Source organism: Thamnophis sirtalis, unplaced genomic scaffold, assembly GCF_051295495.1.
Source record: "Thamnophis sirtalis isolate CommonGarterSnake01/CBP01778 unplaced genomic scaffold, rThaSir2_p1.2 scaffold_3, whole genome shotgun sequence".
NCBI lineage: Eukaryota > Metazoa > Chordata > Lepidosauria > Squamata > Natricidae > Thamnophis > Thamnophis sirtalis.
The window spans coordinates 47619402-47641387 of record NW_028261383.1 but is presented as its reverse complement, the minus strand read 5'-3'; the positions used below and the strand labels follow the sequence as shown (position 1 = coordinate 47641387).

The window sequence follows — 21986 nt, the reverse complement described above, 5'->3', positions numbered from 1 at the left end:
AGAAATAGTTTTATTTATTGTAGTTATTATTTCATATCTTGACTCTCTGAGTTTCAGCCTCGCATCAATCATCTTGTAAAGCAACTTAAATGGAGATGTGCATCTCAATAGCTTCTACTTCAGTATTCCTAATTTCAGGGCAGAAATTACAGAAAAATTAAATGTAGGTTTTATCAATGATGTATAATCCCTCCAGTGCTAAATTATTTAAGGGTGTGGCCTAGTTTTGAAGAATAAGGCAACTTGTTTAAGAAGTCACCTATCTATCAACCTGCACCATCAGGAAATCAAACATCTGGTAATGACTCAGTCATCCCAGTGAATCCTAGATACCAACAATTCATGTTGGTTCTTGCAGATCCCTATTAAAGCATTCCAAAATCCTGCAGAACCCGACTGGGCTATTTAAGCCTGCATGCAAACCCAAAATGTTGCCTGCTTTTGTGTTGTTTTGTTTTGTGCCAGCAACCACACGTGTTTTTGCCTTCATAAAATAATTAGATGGACTTTTGCCCAATTCCTGCATCTTGAAGCAAGTCACAGGTTAAAGCTGTTTTTCCTCATGCTGTATTTCTTCTTAACTTTTTAGAATCGGGATTGCTTTTACAATTTTAGCATCCATTTTTTCCATGTTAAAAAATTTGCAGGTTCTTTTATAAAGCCAACATGTATCCTATAACCAAAAAACATCCTGGAAGTAATCACAGCCAGTGAAAGTTACTTTATCCATTTCTCAACAACTGGATCTCCTTAGCAGCACTGTGTTCTTAATCAAAATGGTAATGTAAATGAACATATTTTGTGTAGAACAGTAATGCAAGAAATTCTACAGGATTAGACTGCTGTGGTAGATGAAATATGCCATGATTAAAATTGGGGACTTTGGGTTAATGGAAACGATCATCGTTTTGATTCCAGGATAATAACATTTTGCCATTCTTCTTGTCTTTTTAAAGTGATGAAAATGCAAGAAAAGCTCTGAAGAACTTGCCTACATTTCCTACCAAGACTTTGCAGGAGCATCCTTCACTTGCCTATTGGTAAGACCTACCATACTTTTCAGAGTATAAGACGCACCACAGTATAAGATGCAGCAAGGTTTTGAAGAGGAAAATATTTTTTAAAAAGTTTTTGCACTCTGCAAACCTCCCAAAAACAGCCTGTCCCCCCCCCCCCAAAGGGAATGAATAGCCCTTAGAAGGCTTGTAGAGTGCTCCTAGGGGGGTGGGGAAAAAACTAACAAAAAACAGCCCGTTTTTCACAAAAACGGGCCCGTTTTTTGTCCCCAAAAAAGGACAAGGGTAGCCTTTAGGAAGCTTATAGAGTGCTGCTGGGGGCTGGGAGGGGGCAAAAAAACAGGGCGTTTTTAGCTCATCTCTGCCCTCCCCAGTGCTCTCTGAAAGCCTTCTAAAAGCTATGCATGGCCATTTTGGTGAAGGGGTGGAGTTTCGGGAGGCAAAAAATGCTGTATTCAGTGTATAAGTCGCACCCAGATTTTCAGCCTCTTTTCTGAGGGAAAAAGGTGCATCTTATATTCCAAAAAATACGGTAATTATTAAATTTGCAGTGGCATCATATTAGGATCCTGGTCTTTTTTTTTTTGTATCCTCCTTCCTTATTAATTTAAAAATGTGTGAACAATTGACAGTAATATCTAAGGTCACCTAATGGGAAAAGCTTTGAATGCAAAATGGCTATTCTAAAGCTTGTGTTACAAGTCACCAAAGAACAACAGTTTTTCAGGAGAAAAACTGGTGTGGTTGCTCCTACCAACCCCTCTAATTCCTTAATTAACTCTCCTCCCAAGATTTTCAGTTTTATTCCAGCTTACCTTTGTCTTTTTTCTGGGCAAGTGGGCAAATTTCCAAACCAAGCATCATTTTTAATGCTTACAAAGCTTACTTGGAACCCAAAGGCATTTTTCTAAATACAGATAATACTGCACTTTGTGACATAACATCTCCCTATTTAATTATTATATTTTAATTGAAAGAATATTAAAATCATAGAAGCCATGTGGTAAGTGAGGCCTTGCTTTCTCCAGGAAACATTTCAGAAGCATTTTGGTGTCCATGGCTGCTGCCTTCTATCCTTCTGCTTTATAAAATAAAACACACTGCCTCCTGAACAGATTTTAATAACCTGGTATTATTATGGCACTGTTGAACTTTTCTTCCTGTTCTGATTGCTTGAAAAATCTATCAGAAAAATAAGATTGTATTTGATCCAAACTCTGGAAATCAATGCGACCAAAGCTTAGGAGACTATAAGTATATGAGAGTCCAACCGTGGGATTTAAAAATAAGTTTACTTGCTTAAGAGAACAATATCCAGAAATTTTTATTAATAAAATAAAGCATAATATCCCACTCCGGGTAGTCCTCGACTTATGACTACAATTGCGCCCAAATTTTCCATTGTTAAGCAAGAGATGCTAAGGAAAATGAGTTTTGTCCCATTTTAATAACCTTTCTGGCCACAGTTGTTAAGTGAATTACTTTAGTTGTTAAGTTAGCAACACAGTTGTTAAGTGAATTTGGCTTCTCCATTGACTTTGCTTATTAGAAGGTTGCAAAAGGTGATCACATGACCCCAGGATACTGCAACCGTCATAAACACCAGCCAGTTTGCCAAACATCCGAATTTTGGGTGTATGTGCGCGCTTGAAGCATGCTGCACAAACATGCATAGTACTGAAAAAATTGCTTCTGCACATGCGCAGAAGAAAAAAAAACAAGATGGCGCTGCCTACAGCACCACCGATAGAACTGGTTCAGGTGCATGGGCGGCCGAGTTACTACCTACTCAGCCGAACCAGTAGGAACCTACCTCTGGGTTATAAGCATGAAAAACTGAAATAACTCACTAGTTATCAAATGGTTGCAAGTGGAGGACTACCTGTACTTAAATAAGAAAGAAATGCATGTCTACTTGCCACCCTTTTTAAGAGTTTCAGTTTGCTTTGATATAGCTAATCAGGAGTAACATATTGCATACTGAATAAAACTAAACATCTGAAAAGCATGATTAGGTGAGTAAAACTGAGGTGTTTTGAGCCACTGAGACCATTTTCTGTAATACTGTAAGAACACTTGCAAGTGGCACTTTGGTTTCTAGTGGTTTCCCTGAGCTTCCGTAACCAATGTCCTACAGAGAGTTGAGTCTGCAACTTCCAGAATTTCAGGTCAGCATGGTGGATCCACCTGGAGAGCACAATGTCAGGAAAAGCTAGTTATTAATTATAGAGCTGTTTCCAGGCTTCCTTGTAGCAAAGTTTTGTAATGAAAATATGCTGCTGTCTTATCATTAAAAGTCCATCATTGTCAAGTTGTTATTGTAAAATTTTCTTTACATAATCAAGCTTCTACATGAATTTAATGAAGAATAATGCAAAGAATAGTCTGTGGCTATTATAGTTTATGATGGCTTATCCCTTTGGATTGTAATCCTGGGCATGGTTATGCAAGGATTTAGAAGCCTAATCATACAGTGGAACAGCCTTTGTATGTTCCAGTAAGTCACTAGCTTTTTCTGTAAAAACGCTATGTCATAGGAAAATTCACAAGGGTGAGTTTCTTGGGAAACCCAAAATCAGAACCACTTACTTAGAGCCCAGGGATATCATACAAATATTTAGAGATTATCTTGTTGACAAAGAAACAAAATCTTCCTTGTTTCAATTCCTCTCCGTATGATCAGACCTAACCATTTTTCATGGTGGCATAATAAAAGAGTTCTAATATTTACCATTTTTCTTTGGAAGAGGTTCATTTAATATCCATATGATGTTACTTTCTGCAATATGGTATTGGACCTGGGTACTTGAGAGACCGCCTGCTGCCAATTACCTCCTCTAGACCGATTAGATCCCACAGATTAGGCCTCCTCCGAATTCCATCTGCCGGCCAGTGTCGACTGGCGACTACCCGGAGGAGAGCCTTCTCTGTGGCCGCTCCGACCCTCTGGAACGAACTCCCCGTGGAGATTCGAACCCTCACCACCCTCCAGACCTTCCGTAAAGCCCTTAAAACCTGGCTATTCCGACAGGCCTGGGGCTAAAAAGCTTCTACCCCCTTCTCGAATGGTATGACTGTTGCGTGTTTTAAATTATGTATTGTTGCACATTGTTTTAATTTTTTGTCTGTATCCCCCTCCCTTGGTTGAGTTGTAAGCCGCCCTGAGTCCCCTTCGGGGGAAAAGGGCAGCATATAAATCAAACAAACAAACAAACAAACAAACAAACAATAGTTACTCAAATTACCGAATTTTTCTTTAAAAATATCAGGCAACCCTAGGTCATACTTAAATTATAATTTGTGATTACTAATACAAACAAAGAGTTCCTATAGTCATCTTGGGAAAATAGTGTAAAAGTTCTTGATGCAAAAAACTGTAAATCCATTGGGCCCAACATACTTTGTTTCACAACAGCCAACCAATTACTGCTGGGAAAGCAACAACCAAGGCATAAAACTAGAAGTAAGTCCTCTCAATTGTTGCCTCCTAGTATAATGCCTCTATAAAGCAATCACAGCTATATGGATTATTCCCTTTTAAAAGACATATTTGGGAATCAGCACTGACTTGACGGTTCATAGTCACTCAAAATCCTAACTTCAAGAATATGGAGAAAGTGGGAAGGGAGAATTGCTACTCTTTCTTTATAAATGTATCTCATTTGAAGGTAAATAAATTTTGCAAATTGATTAACAGTTTATAGCAGTGTTATTCCCCTTGCTTGGCTGGGGAATTCTGGGAGTTGAAGTCCACACATCAGAAAATTCAAAAAGTCTGGTCTATAGTATTATATGAATGTGTACTTACGTGTATTCATTCATTCTGACTTTGCTTGGATTAAAAGAGAACTGAATCTCTTGAAGCTCAGCTGTTTTATGTTGTAAACTTGTCTTGGAAGTTTCTTTTTTTAAGGATGGCCAATTTAGTCTGTAAAATACATCTTTGGAGAATTATTCCCTTTGTTTTTAGAATATTGTGAATTCTGTTTTAAGTTTAAGTTAAATTTTATAGACATTTGCCCATTTGCTCCATGTAGAATGCACAAGTACACCGATAGCAAATCATTAATAATTCTGGAAGATGACCAAATGAATTGAATTCTAGTTGCCTTGTGGATGTTCTTTACATCCGTTTCTATATGTATACGTCTTTGGTGTAAAATCTGATTATATTGAATATTGTATGTCAGGGTTCCAAGTAACACCCCCCAAAAAAGAAGACTCCGAGGCCTGAGTTTCCTCAAAATTCCATTTTATTAGAGATATCATATTGGCACTGAAAGCTTCCAGATTTTCCCCACCCAAATGAAAGTTTATGTCCCATCCCAGCACCCACATGTCCATCACATGATCCAATCAGACACCATCCAAAACTGGAGATGCCACTCAGTCACCTCATCGCAGCTACAGGGCAACATGGCCTTGACTTTCTGAGAAAGAATGTTATTTTGATTGTATATCACTCACTCTCTATATAATCCCTCCTCACATTTTCTCAATGTGGGAAAATGTGGCAGGTCTGAAGGCCCAAATGTAAAAGATGGCTTCCATATCTGACAATTGTATATGTTTGTGAATAAACTCGTTTGTGGATGAGCCAACCCTCACATTTCTAACTTTTAAAATACCACGAAAATTGCACCACCTACAGATAAATCGATCCTTGAATTTTTTGTGTGTTTTAATTTTTATAATTGACTTATCCAGGAGTAATCCCCAGCTTAGCCATTTTTCATGGTGTTATGTTTGAAAATTAAAGGATCAACTTATTCAGGGATGGGCTTAGAAGTGAATTTATTTCTATATACGTTAAGAAGCATTACTGCATATTCTTATGGATAAATCCATCCGTGGATAATCCGAACCCAATTTCTGGAGTATATTTTGGTATCTAAAATTCTCAGCTTATTCATGAGTACATGTGTTTGTCTAGCTTCTACTCATTCAAGAAGTATGCAGGCTGATCTCATTTTTGATGCTCAAGAAACAAATGTAATCAAGTAAAATAACATATACCTTTTTTTTCACCGTGGGATGAGAGGAAAAAGAGAAAAATAGAGACATATTAGTCATGATTGTTGAACTATATTCCTTCACAGAGCAATATGGAAAATGTTTCAAAACTAATGACCATGTTCATATCTTCAACACATTATCTCAATTATTTTGGAAGTGCTTCAAGCTTCAAATAGCTCAGTTTTAAGGACACAAGAGTGAAATCTTCCAAAATGGTTGAAGCAGCCCAATTCACATTCAGGATAGGAGATTTCCACTCCAGAGTCCTTTTAGATGGAACAGACAGAGAGACAGCAAATTCAATGAAGATTGCAGATTTGAATCTGGGATTGCCTTAGTCCTGTACCACCACATTAACCTCTTTATCACATGATTAATTTTGTGGTAAATAACTTCGCTGTCATTATGAGATTACTGCAGTATGCTTCAAATCATACAAGAAAATAAAAGGTTTTGCTTTTGCCCTGTCTCAGTGTGTGCATGTGTCAGAAAAACCCAGTCTTTAATCTTGTTGGGTAGGAATAATCAAAATTGTAGGCCAACATATCTGAAAGGCATTGGTCAGAGGCTCGGGTTTGTTTGTTTTTTACAACCTGATATAGCTCTGCTATCTTTATAGCCACTGCAGCTCCCTTTCTCCATAGTTGCAGTTTATGAAGTGGCGCACATCCAGGCTATAGAGTATTTTCTCTAGAAGAGACTTAACCTGTAATTCCATTCTGTGCCATCTTAAACTCAGAGCATTTGTTTTGTGGGTGGACAGAACGGTGGGGGGGGGTATACTTTAGAGAGAGATTCTATGAAATGTTTTGCCTGGCCTGGATGCATTTGGAGCAACATCAGATCTAAAACCCTTCTTCCTCTGTTAATAAACTCTTCTTGCTTTTTTTTTCCTCAGTGAGGACAGAGTCATCGAACATTACATTAAGAACAAGGGGCTGACTAGAGGACAAGCGATTGTTCAGTAAGTGTTTTATTCAGCTCTTTTAATGGTATGTGGGAATGACCTTGGAAGACAAGTCAATGAGACACAACCAAGGGTTAACTGATAAAAGGCTGCTTAGCCCCCCTCAGCAGGAATGTGGGGTGGGCAAAAGGTGCAGAAGAAACCCTCTCTAATTTTTAGACTCTAAAGAGAGGGAGGAGAAGGCCTGTCAGACTTGCAAGATTCTGTTAATGTAATCTTACCCAAAAAAAGTAGAATTGCCTCTTCTGGTTGTGTTTCCTATCTGGTTTATCTCATAAGGCAAACTTCTATTAATGGGAGAAGTTACAGCACAGAACAGATTTTAGCCCTGTTTGAACTATTGACAACTATTGTGATTGAGGCTGACACTTTCTGAGTACAGTAATCCATGTAGTTCCAAAGCTTGTTTTGGTCCTATCTCTGCAACCCTGAGGAATTGAGGGAATGTTTTAGACTGCCTCATTATCTTCCAGCATATTGCTCTTCTTCCTCCATGTCCATGCTATCCTCTCACTTAAGGTTGATAGCATATTTATCCACTTAACAATGTCTTCCAACCTAGAGATAAACCAGAAACCAATCCATCAGCAAAAGTTGTATAAGCAAATGTATCCTATGAGTGGATGCTTAATGGATCAGGCCTATGGGATTCAAACATTTTATTGTTCAGATTTATGTCATGCACAGTATTGGAATACGGGAATGAACTTGGGAAAAGGCGAGGAAAGAGATGGTACCTAGGAAATAATCAGATAACAGAGGCAGCAGCCCCCCATAGATTAACAGTTAGAAGAAGAAACTGCCCTAATCGATCAAACATTTAAAACTGGAGGTGAGAAGTTTTGTACTGTCACACTTGCAAGATTTATGTAGCCTTACAATAAAAGTACATTTAACTCATTTGGTCTTATTTTCCTGTCTGGTGTACTTGGGGAGGCTGACATGCACTCAAAGTAGCCAAGTTACATTTACAATGAAGCTGATTTAGAAGAACTGAACACTCCCAAGAGCTAAACTTGGATAAGAATCTAGACTAGTATTGAAGAGAGTTCAATTGCTAGAATTGAAGCCAAGTTCTTGATGGAGTTCAGTTGTTATAACAAGGGAATACTTTCGGGGAAGTACCTGGCAACCCCGAGAGCTTCAGAGGGATTGAGGGCAGAAGGGGGTTATAAAAAAAAAAGCCTGGTTCTAGTTTAATAGTCTCCTTTGAAATGTTAACTAGTTTGTTGCTGTGCTTGAACTTGTTTGTACACAGACTATTAATCTTGATTGATGCTTTATATAATTAAAGCATCTAAAACATTTTGATGTGAAACCTAAAATTCTTCCCAGTCCTTTTGTGAAGCAGTTGGGCAGTTTCAAAATTAGGTAGCTAGAATCAGTGAATCCAAAGACATCACTTAGGTAATGTGTATTATTGGAAGATATTACTGAAGAAGCTGTATATATGTCCATGCAGGTACATGAAGTTGGTTGAAGCTCTGCCTACTTATGGAATCCATTATTATGGAGTGAAGGTTAGTGAGTACTGGAAAACAAAACTGAGTAAACTGTTTGTTGTATGCATTTTTTCTCTTCTAATAAAAGCAACTCATTTGAACAAAATGAGATGCTCTCATGTTCTAGTGCCCCGTTTAAAGACTTTTAACATTTTCAGCTCAGCAATTTTTACCTTTCTCAGATCATGAGAACGTTTTGGATCCTCGTCATCTTTCATTCTCTTCAGAAACAAGTTCTTTACTCATACAGCTGTTTGTGATTTGGCTTCCCTGGATCCACCTTGAGCACTTTGAGTGGAGTCTGCGTGAATGCAGATCTTATACTTAGGTTATGGTTTTCAATAATCATTCATCAGATGATCAGGAGATGGCAAGGACTTTGGCTTAAGGTCCTGGAGAATTGCTAGTCATAGGAAATAATGAAAAGACTACATGAACATGGAATGTCTTTCTTTGTTTTTAAGAAATAACAAAAATAGGGCAGGAAGGGCATTGTTAACATATTGCAAGATTTAACATGTTAATTTTTTATTTAGAATGCCTAGCATACAGTATTTAAGTTCCTATAATTTATTCAAGAGCGGTTTTTTTACTCATTCAGAGCTACAGTGTTAGTTGATTAGAATAATGCAAATAGCATTGTGCATCTCTGAATAAAACCTTCAGAAGCTAGTACTTATGTTACATTAATGGGGCTAGTATTCAAGGAGACGTACAGTTATATTAATAACAAAGCAAATAAATTCATGCCATCTAAAACTCCACTCAAACTGTAATGAGTTTGCTGAATATGTATATGAACAGCAACACTCCTATTCAGACATCTCTCCTGGAGCATAGATATCATCTGGGCATACTTAGGCTTTTCTCTACATGTAGATTGACCCTGCGTAGCGAATGAGCACTTTTTCAAACTTTTCAAAAACGTCTTCTGTTTCACAAATCTCCATTTTGAAAGGGAATTTAGACATCCCTTTCTTGAATAGTTTTTCCCCCCATGTTTTCCACATTTTATAGCCTCAGTATATTGTAGAACTTTTTCATTTTCCTGGAACACTTATATTTACACCGTGGGTAAAAAATGTTGCAGAATAGAGTGGGTTAAGAGCTGTGGTGGCACAGTGGTCAAAAACAGCCAGCAGGCTACTTCTGCTGCCTGCCGGCTGCCTGCAATTTGGCAATTCCAATCTCACCAAGCTCAAGGTTGATTCAGCCTTCCATCCTTCTGAGGTGGGTAAAATTGTTGGGGGCAATAGGCTGACTCTGTAAACTGCTTAGAGAGGACTGCAAAGCACTGTTAAGTGGTATATAAGTCTAAGTGCTATTGCTATTTGGGCCTGATGGATGTGCTCATTTGTTGGCATCTACCGGTATTGAATAAATTGTGTCATGGCGGAGCAAAAGCCTTCCATTATTGAAAGTGCTGTTGGCAATTTCCTTGCAGCACAACTGTCAGTCCTTTAAAATGGGGCCTTAAACTGGGATATGGCCTGGAGATGGCATTTAAGCTATTAGATCTAAAGCCACTCTGTTCCCCGGGAGGATTACAATAACAGCATCTTATTTTAGCAGCTTAGAATGGCTTTCCAAAACTTCCCTCTAAAATAAAATGAGCAAAAATCACTTTGGGGTTTTTTTAGGGGAAAAAAGTGGAGTCAACTTCATACATAAATTATGTTTGGATTCTCTGGTTTCCTTAGTTCTCCTTTAATTTATTTTTACTGGTTTTGAGCTAGAGGTATTTGGTTAATTTTAGCCACAAACAATTTAATAATACAGTAATTCAGCCAACCTCCTCCCCTTCTTTTTGTTGTGCTTTTGATGACTTCATGGACAGGTCTGTGCATTTTTCTTGGCAACCTGCAGTAGTGGTATTCTCACTGGCTGCCTGCCAGGATGTTTTTCAATTTTTTAATCTAGGGATGAAAGAAAGTAACTGGCCCAAAGTCACCCAACTCTCCTCCATGCTTAAGGAAGCATCAGAACCAGCATCTCCTTATTCCTGGTCCAGCACTTTAACAAATATCTCACTAGCTCTTTTAACGTACTTTACAAAGTTACTTTAAAAAGTTATGGAAGTGATGCCTTATTTCAGGGTTCCCCAACCTTTCTAGGTTAGCGGTTCGAGGGGGAGGTGTGCGAATGGTCTGTGACGCTCGTGGTGATGGTAGCGGTCTCACGGTGACCCAAGCACACGCACTGGCTAGCCACTCATGGGGCCCAGTGGCCAATGAGCCACAGCCCACAGATTGGGAACCCCTGCTTTATTGTACAGTACTATGGTTTACTGTTTTGTTGCTTGAAAAAGAGCTCATCCAAAACCATTCCCACTGACACTGACAGGGCAAGCCACTACAATATAAACTGAGAGCAAACCTCAGTGCTTACTAGCACTGATTATGTTACCTAGTTTGTAATGAAATGTCTGCAAGAAAACAACCCAGCTCAGAGAACACCAAGGACCCTTCATTTCAAGCTTGAACTACAAATATTCTCCTTTATTGGATAGAGCGCTATGGAAGATGAAGTCTAGTGCGCTCACCAAGAAAATATGTCAGCCCGATATTTGCTCTTAAAATAAACAATAACTATTTGTGCTAACCTTGTGCTTTTTCACATGTGCATTTAAGGTAATTTATGGACTTCAAGCTGAATAAAGTGTACGTTTGAGTAAATACATATGGAACTGTGCAAAGTGTATACACAGCCCATTCCTTTCTCTCAACAGTTCAGCCTTATTTTGGACTTGTCCCTCATCGAGTCTTCTTTTACTGTTGCTGCTCACCTCCCACAGATTTTCTTCCATGTCTGCCCCACCTCTAGCCATGGTTTCAAAGAATACAGCAGCTTCTCTTCCCTACTGCTCTGTGGCTGTTTGCATAGCATCTTCCAGCTGGGAAAGGAATAGCAGACCCCTTCAAACAATAAACCTCCTCTGTCAGCTGCAGGTGTGCTAACAAAGGGCTGCCTTCAATCTCCCTAACCTGCTTATACTTGTTCCAGGATGAAATAAAGAAACTTTATATCAACTCTGAAGTTTTTTGACTCTTGCTAAAGCCTTAGAACTTCTATTCTTCTCTGTCATAGGATAAACAAGGCATCCCGTGGTGGCTTGGGATCAGTTATAAAGGAATTGGCCAGTACGACTTACAAGATAAAGTCAAACCTAGAAAAGTAAGTCCATCTGCATATATGTGCATTTGTCTTCGTAATATATAAATGGAAAGGAACTATGTTGCGCCTTTTTTCCCCTTGTTATTCAGCAAAAGAAAAGTATTTCTTAATTCTAGAGCAGTTTCCCACAGTTTGACTTTCTCGAGGTATAGTGGACTACAGTTTCCACCAAGGTGGCCAAACTGGGAATATGAGAATTGTAGTCCAGTAAACATCTGGAGAACATCAGAATAGAGAGACTGTTCTGGTCTATTGAAATAATTGGAGCCAGTAAAAATGGTTTTAGAGTGAATGAAGCACATATTTTCTTTGTTTTGCATTATATTTTAATTGTGTGTATGTTTCATGAACTTCCCAGATTACTGGTCAGATGTCTGAGATGCCTCCCAGCAGGATTTAAAATAGTAACCTACTAACTTTTCTCCCCATCCTATCCTTGCAACTGATATTAAAAGATATTCTGTAAAGCAATAGGAAGATTCCATATAGCCATCATGAGTTCATTAATTTGGCTAATTCATCATGAAATCATAGCAATGGGTTCCATAGTTTAATGAAGTGTTGTGTGAAGACGTACATCCTTCTACTGCCAGAACACTTCACTGATTGACTCTTGGTTCAAGTATTATATGGCAGGGAGGAAAAATGTTTTCAATGTACTTCCTTTACAACACGCATCATTTTATATTAAATTCTATGAAATAGATTAGGAACATGTTTTCCAAGTTAAGTTGTTCCAACTCTTCTAACTTTTGCTTGGACAGAAGATTAGGTTACAAGGTAACTATTGTGATTGTTCCTGCCAAGTCAGGAAATCTCAACTGCGGTGTCTTATTTATGCTTCTATCCTCCTCACAAATTCCTGCTCTTCTCTGAAATGCTAAGCAGTTTTTCAAAACAACATTTTGTGCCTGCATATGAAACACAATCTCAATTGATGTATTTTCTACATGTGAGAGTGCAGGGGACAAGAGGTACTTATTCTGTTCCATACAAAGCTTGTAGGACAACTGAGATGGGATATCTATACATAGAAATTGCCTCATCATTATTTCTTGAACAAAGAATAAACATCTGGAATGAATTCTGAAGACCTTGGGAGTAAACTCTATGCTAGCTATATGGAGAAAACTCAAACACATGTAGTGTGCCATAGGGGAAACACACCTTATGTGGTTTTTTTTTCTTCCCAGCCTTTTTGCTTTATGTTGAAATCCAAGCTGGAAGCTGCTTATTTTGATGTTCCTCTTGTCCTCAGAATATTTTGGGTTTAACAGCTTGTACATGTTTTCTTTTGATTGCACAATTTGCTCTCCTTGAAACATAAGTGACGCATATAATGGAGTGATACATCTAGTTAGCTTTCTAGAAAATAGTTACATCTTCAGGAACCCCAATGTGTGGGGAAGTAGATAGATCAGATCTTCTAAATCTGTTTTGTCTCCTGTCCTTGTTAACATTTACATAAGACAGACAAAAGTTTCTGTAAAATATGGGGGTTGGGAGTTACCAGCTCCTTTTCCCCCCAGATAGATGAGTGAATGAGAAAAGTGATTTCAATCCTGTTAAAATGTCATCCTGATGTTCAAGTTGCCTAGCAGATTTGTGTGCAGCCTCTTCTAACAGAGTAACATGATATATGAGAATCTTTGCCGCTCATGGGTGGTCCCCCCACTCACATTGTATTTTGGGGCCTCGTGCAGCACCCCGTGCCCGGTTTTGCTTCCAGGTTGGTGCAGGAGGCCTTCCAGGCCCAAAACGGGGCATGGTAGTGCATATGTCGCCCCCCCCCCATGCCCCGTTTTGGCTTCCAGGATGCAACCTGGAAACCAAAAATGGGTGAGACGGGTGGAGCACATGCGTGGGGCATGGGGGGGTCACACGCACATGTGTAGGGCACCTGGGAGGAGCACATGCGTAGTGGGTGGGGGGGCATGCATTGCATTATGGGTATGGGTGTGTGCTGTTGTGTGAGCATGTGTGCGCTTTCAGCATGCAACAACAAAAAGGTTACCCGTCACTGATGTAAGCTCTTCCAGTGAATTTCTTCATTTCTCATATATTCTGTATCACCCTCGTGATTTCTTATTGTATTGTAATAATAGTCAAACATTATTCCTTAACCTCTAGTTTGAATATAAAATTCTGGAACTAGGAAATTTATTATTTTGAGTTTGGTGTGACTTTGCAAACAGTTTTGAGTTTACTCTCTGCTGAGCTTTTGTAAGCCCTATTTGTCTCAAAGGGTGCATCCATGTAGCTTCAGTTTCACGTACTGAGAATACTTATGAGGGCAACTGGGGAGATCCAATGATCATTAATAGAGTGTCCTTTCTTAAACCCATATGGTGACAGAGAAACAACTGTTGCCCATCCAGTTTATTTTGATCATCCCCAGAAATAATATTAGTGTCTCAACTGATTGGCTTTGTAATATATCAACAAACATAAGCTTGGTGGTATTGTCAAATCTCTCTTATTTATATCTTTATTCACACTGCATTTATATATTCCTGTAAATCCCACCCCCCACCCCCTGCCTTTTGTGAATAAATGTACTGAGAATGCCATGACAAACTGATGTGATCTTCAGGGCAAAATAATAAATAAAATTTGAAAAAGAAAACTTAAATTTAGGAAGCAGGGGCATGTCAGATTCATTTTCATCATCAAAATATCTAGTGGTTCATAGCTAGTCTAAATTTGGATTGTTAGTTTTTAATGTGGACATTAGCCCAAATTTACCCAGTCTCTGCTTAATTTCAGAAATAACGTTAATGAATCTAAAAGCATCATTATCATCAACATACCAATCTTTGCACTTTGATGAAGTGCATTTGATATCTCTGCTTAGAACCTCTGAAGAGAAGAATTTTCTTAAAATTTTTCTTAGAATCCATTGATTTCACCTTCACTGTGGATGAAGTATACCCCATTTACAATGACTTGTATAGTTTTAATCAGAAAGTTCTAAATCTGAAAGTTTGAAAGGAGCAGGAAACACAATTCAACCTTCTGACTTCCCAGATAGCAGCAGGATACCGTATTAATTTCTCAAGAAGGGAAAAGAGCAGACATATTTGGCTTTGTTTGGGGAGAATTAATGTGAATCGGGGCAGGAGGAGACACACTGCTTCTATTCCCACATTGATCTCCATCATGCTGCTCAAAAATGCTTTGTCTGTTGCAGTGCCTATCCTTTAGATAGAATACCATTCTTTGTGAGATTCAGATGGCTCCAACCTTATCAGTATTTTAAAACAATTATTCTCACAGGCCTGGAACAGGCATCTAAAGTTTGCCTAGTTGCATGGCTTATATCTGTAGGATGAATGTCGCTAGCGGGCTCCACTGCATTAAAGATCTCATGGGATCTATTTTTGCTGGGTTTTATTGCTATGGTTTTAATCTACTCTTAGCTGTCCTGTGTCGTGAAGAAAGATGGGCAGCCATATAAATTGTATCTAAGTTTGTATAAATAAATCTAACAATTATGGTGGTGCAGTTTCTACTCATTGTCTGGTGTGTATTATATGCAGTGATGGGGAATTAAGAGCTAGAAGAGCTATAAAATCTAAAAATCTAAATCTAAATCTAGAAGTAAAGCAATTACAGGTCAAAAAGTGCACAAGCGGATTCAAAGACCAGCTGGACGGCGGGAGGTGTACACACATGCACAATGGAACTAGGCTGGGGCAATGGCTGGTGTGCCCGCAGAGAGGGCTCTGCGTGCCATCTGTGGCGCGTGTGTCATAGGTTTGCCATCACGGGCTTACATCATTCTTTAAGAATCATGGTTGGTTATCAGAAAGACAACATTGAACAAAACAGTCTGCAAGGCTCTGGAGTCTCGAGTATACATGCAAGCAAAAGAATTAAATAATATGCCCAGTAAAAAATTTTGGATCATTGTTTGAATACATCAGGCAGCTGTCAGACAGTCTTGACCATAACTACCAGTGCTGCATGTAATGTTTTTGCAGGATTAAATGTCATTGTGGTTTTTAATGAATGGATAATGTGTTATTATTTCTTGGCCTGGAACTTGTCCAAGAAACTAACATCTTAACCTATGCAATTGAAGTACGTTTGTCGGTGAAGATTCTCAGCCATTCAGGTAGAGTTGTCTGGAAGCTGAAGCATAGCAACTGGACTTCTTTTCTTATTGGTTCGAAAGATTCTGCTGCTTATCCAAGTAGCTTCTTCTATCTGAGCAAGTTTGTTAGGGGGACACAGGGAAGATTCATTTCTCATCTAATCTGGACAGGCTCCTTAGGTGAGTAAGCAAAGAGTCATTGGTATGTAAATGTTCCAACTGCTAAATCCTTACCCCTCACTAGGTTGATAAGAGTGACCTCCCTGGTGAACCTTTGAAGTGGTCTTAGTCTTTCTGGGGACTGATGAAAGAGCAACATAAAAATTGGAGTACCGGTTGTGTTTGAGGCCTCCACCCCTATTGAGGGAAAGTTTTTCCATTTTGACCCAAATGAATTTCTTCATTTCTTTCCTCTTCCTAGTTTCTTCTGTAAGATCTTGAAATGGGCTGATTTATCCAAAGGATCCTAGAGTTTGAGTGTTGCACGCTCAGTGTTACGTTATTATTTAACACAACACAGTTAAATATAACATTGAAAGGAGGAAAATGCATTTTAAAATGTGTCCTGCCATATTTTAAAGCTATATTACCATTTTCTCATCTTCATTTTATTTTCAATACATTCACCATTTTACAGGACAATTAGGCAACTCGTAGATGATACAGCCATAAAAAGGATGCTGGTTACAAAAGTCATATCTTATTTGCAGCATCATAGACATTATGTTTCCCATTTACCAGTCCCTGTGGAAGAATAGCAACATAAATGTATTTATCTTGCTTCCTAGAGGCTTCTGGCTGGTTATTGTGGGTAGGGAATATTGGAACAGATAAGGGTCATCTGGTGGAACAAGTGGATGGGTCTTGGTGCTGTGAGTGACAGGGGTTGCATTCCACCGCAAAACAAACACACTGCAGTTCTTTTGACAACACAATATGCATTTGCACAGCTCCTAAATAGTATTCAATGCGGAAGGAAGTGAGAGAAGCCAATGTTATTGGCTTTAATTCTAAGAAACAATGGCTCCTTTTAAAGTAGGAGGTAATGGAAGTGATGAGAGTATATACGGTTTCTTGACACAAAGGGTGGTTCTATGTTTGCTCTGTTTCACTCTTAAAAAGTAAGTGGTTATGCTAATTCTGGTTGCTGGGAGAAATGGGTATGTATGTTTGGCAAGGGTGAGTTGTATATACTCTGGTCAAATGTGTAGAGCAAGTGGGATTTAGCAGCTCTCCTTGGGACATAAAGGGAAAGTGTTCTCTGCAATCTCAGGTCAGTTGTAATCTATGAAAAAAATATCTGAAGCTGCTCTATTTGCTAGGGTACTCGGGTACACACACCATCCCTGTAAAACTGGTCTCCACGGATAAAGATATTGTATATACGTGCTAAAGGCAAAAGATTGAATGATGTTTGTTCTCTTTCAATCTGAAAGAGAACATTCTAAATCCATACATCTTCACATCTCTAGTCAGTTGTTCTTACAAAACTTAGTAACTGGCTCTATAACAAACCATAGTACAGGGGTGTCAAACTCAAGGCCTGGGGGCTGGATCTGGCCAGCGGGATGCTTAGATCTGGCCCACCGGGCCACCCTGGAAACAGCGAAGGACTACCCTGCAGTACCTCTGCCAGCAAAAATGGAGCTCTGATTTCACTGGCAGGGGGTTGCAGGAGGCTGTTGCAGCTGAAAACTGAACTTGGGAGCCCGTTTTCACTGGCAGAGCACTTGGGCCACCACAGGCGCCCTGACAAAAGTGATGTCGAGCTGGCCATGTCCTCCCCTCCCCCGAGGTCAAACAAAACCCTGATGTGGCCCTCAATGAAATCGAGTTTGACACCCCTGTCATTGTATATACAGGTAATCCTCTATTTACAACCATTCATTTAGTAACTGTTTGAAGATACAATGGCACTGAAAAAAATGACCGTTTCCTACCTTTGCAGGATCCCCATAATCACGTGACTAAAATTTAAGCGCTTGGCAACTGACTTGTATTTATGACGGTTGCAGAGTCCTGGGTCATATGATCATCTTTCACGACGGTTTAATAAAGGTTTATTGGGATTTATATGCCGCCCTTTTCCCTGAGGGGACTCAGGGCGGCTTACAACCACAGGGGAGGGGAAGTGCAAGGTCAAAACAAACACTTTGTGAACAAAAGAAAAATAATAAAACACAACTTTCATTCAGCAATCAAACACTCGGGCGGGTAATTGGAAGCCTATCCCCAGGCCTGCTGGGAGAGCCAGATCTTGAGGGCTGCGCGGAAGGTCGGTCGTGGTGAGGGTGCGGATCTCCATGGGGAGCTCGTTCCATAGGGTCGGGGCAGCAACAGAAAAGGCTCTCCTCCGTGTGGTCGCCAGTCGACATTGACTGGCAGATGGAATTCGGAGGAGGCCCAGTCTGTGCGATCTGATTGGTCGATTTAGGGAGGTAATCGGCAGAAGGCGGTCTCTCAAGTACCCAGATCCACTACCATGGAGTGCTTTAAAGATGGTCATCATTATCCTGAAGCGCACCCGGAGACCAACAGGCAGCCAGTGCAGCTCGCGGAGGACAGGTGTAACGTGGGCGAACCGAGGTGCGCCCACTATCACTCGCGCGGCTGCATTTTGGACTAGCTGTAGTCGTCGGATGCACTTCAGGGGCAACCCCATGTAGAGCCCATTGCAGTATTCCAGTCTAGAGATCACAAGGGCTCGAGTGACTGTTGTGAGGGCCCCCCGATCTAGGTAGGGCCGCAACTGGCGGACCAGGCGAACCTGGGCAAATGCCCCCCTGGTCACAGCTGACAGCTGGTGATCAAAAGTCAGCTGTGGATCCAGGAGGACTCCTAAGTTGCGGACCCTATCTGAGGGGTGTAGAATTTGACCCCCCAGCCTAAGCGTTGGTGTATTAGCCAAATTATTGGGGGGGAAACACAGCAGCCACTCGGTCTTATCCGGGTTGAGCACCAGTTTGTTAGCAATAAAGTCAATGGGGAAGCCGGTTTCCCTTAACGATTGTTACTAGCTTAACTGCAGTGATTCACTTAACAACTGTGACACGAAAGGTTGTAATCTGGGGCAAAATTAACAATTTAATTAGCAATAAAATTTTGGACTCAGTTATGATTATAAGTTGAGGGCTGCCTGTATTGAGATATTTTACAGGATTTAGAGCTGCAATATGTCCAAACTCACTTTCCCTTTGTTCATTTGGAAGGCAGTGCTGATGTTACAGCAGTTTTCCTTGAGGTATTTCAGACAGTTTCTCCAGTTAGCTTAAAAAGTGTTGGGTACTTCTTTCTCTGGCTATATTCCAGCTGGGTAACTCAGTGTGTTCTCTTTATCACTGCCCCTTAATCAATTCTGCATTCTTTTAAGATGCTGTCAGAGAAGAGATTAAACAATTATTAGTTTCTATGTACAACCTGAGAATAACCCTCTTCTAGACCAAGGTAGGGAAAAGGGATACAACTCGACTGCTTTTATTTCAGAAACTTTTAAAAAAAGCAAATTTAATTGCCTGCTGTATCTTCCACCATATTCTGCTTCTTCCTTCTATGATAGTGGCCTACTATCAGTTCTCTTTTTCTACAGAAAGGACAATGAAAGGCTAACATTTTATATATTTGCTAAACAAATTATATGGTCAGCCCATTCACACACAATCTGAGTAGCTCACTAAAATAAAACTCCACATTAAATAATCCATCGATCTCCCAGTGAATCAGTTGGATTGGGACTAGGAGACCCAGGTTGGTCAGTCTCTGTGTCTGTCTGTATGTCAGTCAGTCTGTCTCTCTTTCTCTCTCTCTCTCTCTCTCATTCTCTCTCACACACACACACACCCCAACCAGCGTCAGTCAGTCTGTCTGTCTCTCTCACTCTCACTCTCTCTCTCTCTCTCTCACACACACACATCAACCAGCATTGCTGTCAATTAAATTCTGATGTAAGCCATACTTTATCTTCTGCTAGTTCCAGGGAAGTATAACATAGAACATTTGTAACTATACTTATTGACTTTATCAAACTTAGAAAAAACCAAAAATAAATGTATATTTATCCACCAGTAAATCTTATTAAGATTAGTGGGATGTCTGAGCAAATATGGATAGCATTCTAGTAGTTTTCTTAAATAAGAACATTCTAATTAGTTACCTTAAATAAAGATAATCACATAGCTAAATTTTTGGCAACTGAAATGATAATAAGCAAGTATTGATTTTGTCTAGGGAAAGAAGGACTAGGAGTGACATGATAGCAGAGTTCCAATATTTGAGTGGCTGCCCCAAAGAACCAAAGGATGGAAAATAAACAAGGAGAGAAGCAACCTAGAACTAAGAAGAAATTTCCTAATAGTGGGAACAATTAACCAGTGGAACGGCTTGCCTCCAGTAGCTATGGGTGCTCCATCACTAGAGACTCTTAAGAAAAGATTGGACAGCCACTTGCCTGGAATGATATAGAATATCCTGCTTGTGCAGGGAGTTTGACTAGAAGATCTGCAGGGTTCCTTCCAACTCCATTATTCTGTTACATGAATAGTACCAATGTGCTGAACTATCATGCCATAGTTATTTATGCCAGAACAGTTAAAATCTGATAAGGCAAATCCTTGGGTAAATAGGAATCTCAGAATTTCTCATTGTCCTCATGAAGATCTATCCATGGGACATGAAGCCAAAAAACCACAGTGCAGATGAGATATGGCAAAACAGATTGACAGAGTGAAACAAGACTTTATTCAACTACAATATATCTTGAAAATATATTGAGAGAGGTTGGACTGCAAGGAGATGAGCATTATTTTAAAATTGGAGGAAGTAATTCAGTAATGCTGCACAACCCTGATATTATTTTACTATTTGAAAATGCAAATGATCTGCAGTGCTAGTAATGGAAGTCAAGGAGGCATTCAACAAATAAACACTGTGATTAAATATAAAGATCAAATCAATAAAAATACATCCAGCAACCAGCCTTAGAATGGACAATGAAGACATTGAAGTGATAGATCCTGCCTTTTAGGATCAAGCATCAAGAGTAGAGGAACCAGAAGTCAGGAAATATGCTTAGTAGCAAAGCATAGTTGGATATTAGACTTAGTAGAATAATACTTGGAAAAAAATGTCTGTATTTACTATAGAATCTCGCAGATAATATTTTCCCTGTGACACTCTGTTGAAGGAAAAGTTGGACTTTGAAGGTGCAGGATTGAAAGAGTAGTGTCACTTTTGAAACTCAGTGTTAGAGAAGACCCTTGGGAATACCATGGATCAGTCAGACAAACCAATAGATCATTGAACAAATGAATCTAGAATTCTCATTTGAGCCCAGACTCAAATTATCATACTGTCCTGTGAAACATTCCACAAAGTTCTAGCTGTATTGAAAAGATCCTTATATTGGGAAAGTTTAGAAGGAAAGAGAAGAGAATGTGAGCCCTATAAGGTAGATCACTTCAATAAACTGACTACATATGAAGACAAATTACTTTTTTTTAGGAGTATAAGACTCACCTTTCTTCCTTCCTCCCCCCCCAAAAAAGAGGGTGAAAATCTGGGTGCGTCTTATACACTTAATGCATCATTTTTGGCCTCACGAAACCCCGCCCCCTTAACCAAAATGGCCGTGCAGAGGGTTTGGGAAGCCTGCAAAGGGTTCCTAGGGGCTGAGGAGGGCAAAAATGAGCGAAAATTGGTCATTTTTTGCTCGTTTTTGTCCCACCAGCCCCCACTCTACAAGCCTCCCAAAGCCTATGCATGCCCTGTTTTTTGCAAAAAAATGGCCCATTCCCCCCTCACTCGGAGCACTTTGCAGGTCTCAAACGCTCTGCATGTCCTGTTTTTCATAAAAAAGGGAGGCCTGCAAAATGCAAAAAATACTGCATATTTTTTAATTTACCTCTTCAAAATCTTATGCATCTTATGCTCCGGTGCATCTTATAGTCCGAAAAATTTATAGAGAAATAAATAGCAGGGGTGTCAAACTCAGGGTGTCACATCATGTTACGTATTGCAACTGTTTTCTCCTTTGCTAAACTGGGGTGGGGGGGGCAGTATGTGATGCATCTGTGGGCATGGGTTTGATACCCCTGGGCTATAGTAACAGAATTTTGCAAGTCTGCTTTCATTTTATCTTCCCTCCCTTTTATAGCTCATTAGTCAGGGGGAGCCAGCCTGTCTTCCTAACACTATCTTTTTTGTTAAGGAATGTTTCTGCC

General features: G+C 39.6%; 1 protein-coding gene across 1 annotated transcript in view; it reads left to right on the top strand.

Moving 5' to 3' along the window:
* FRMD4B (FERM domain containing 4B) overlaps positions 1–21986 on the top strand; it is a 162792-nt gene that overhangs the window by 90612 nt on the left and 50194 nt on the right. Inside the window, exons 8-11 of the mRNA XM_087708868.1 lie at positions 957–1040; positions 6931–6996; positions 8462–8519; positions 11589–11675. Of these exons, the coding sequence (XP_087564994.1) occupies positions 957–1040; positions 6931–6996; positions 8462–8519; positions 11589–11675 (295 nt within the window). The remainder of the gene's footprint in view (positions 1–956; positions 1041–6930; positions 6997–8461; positions 8520–11588; positions 11676–21986) is intronic.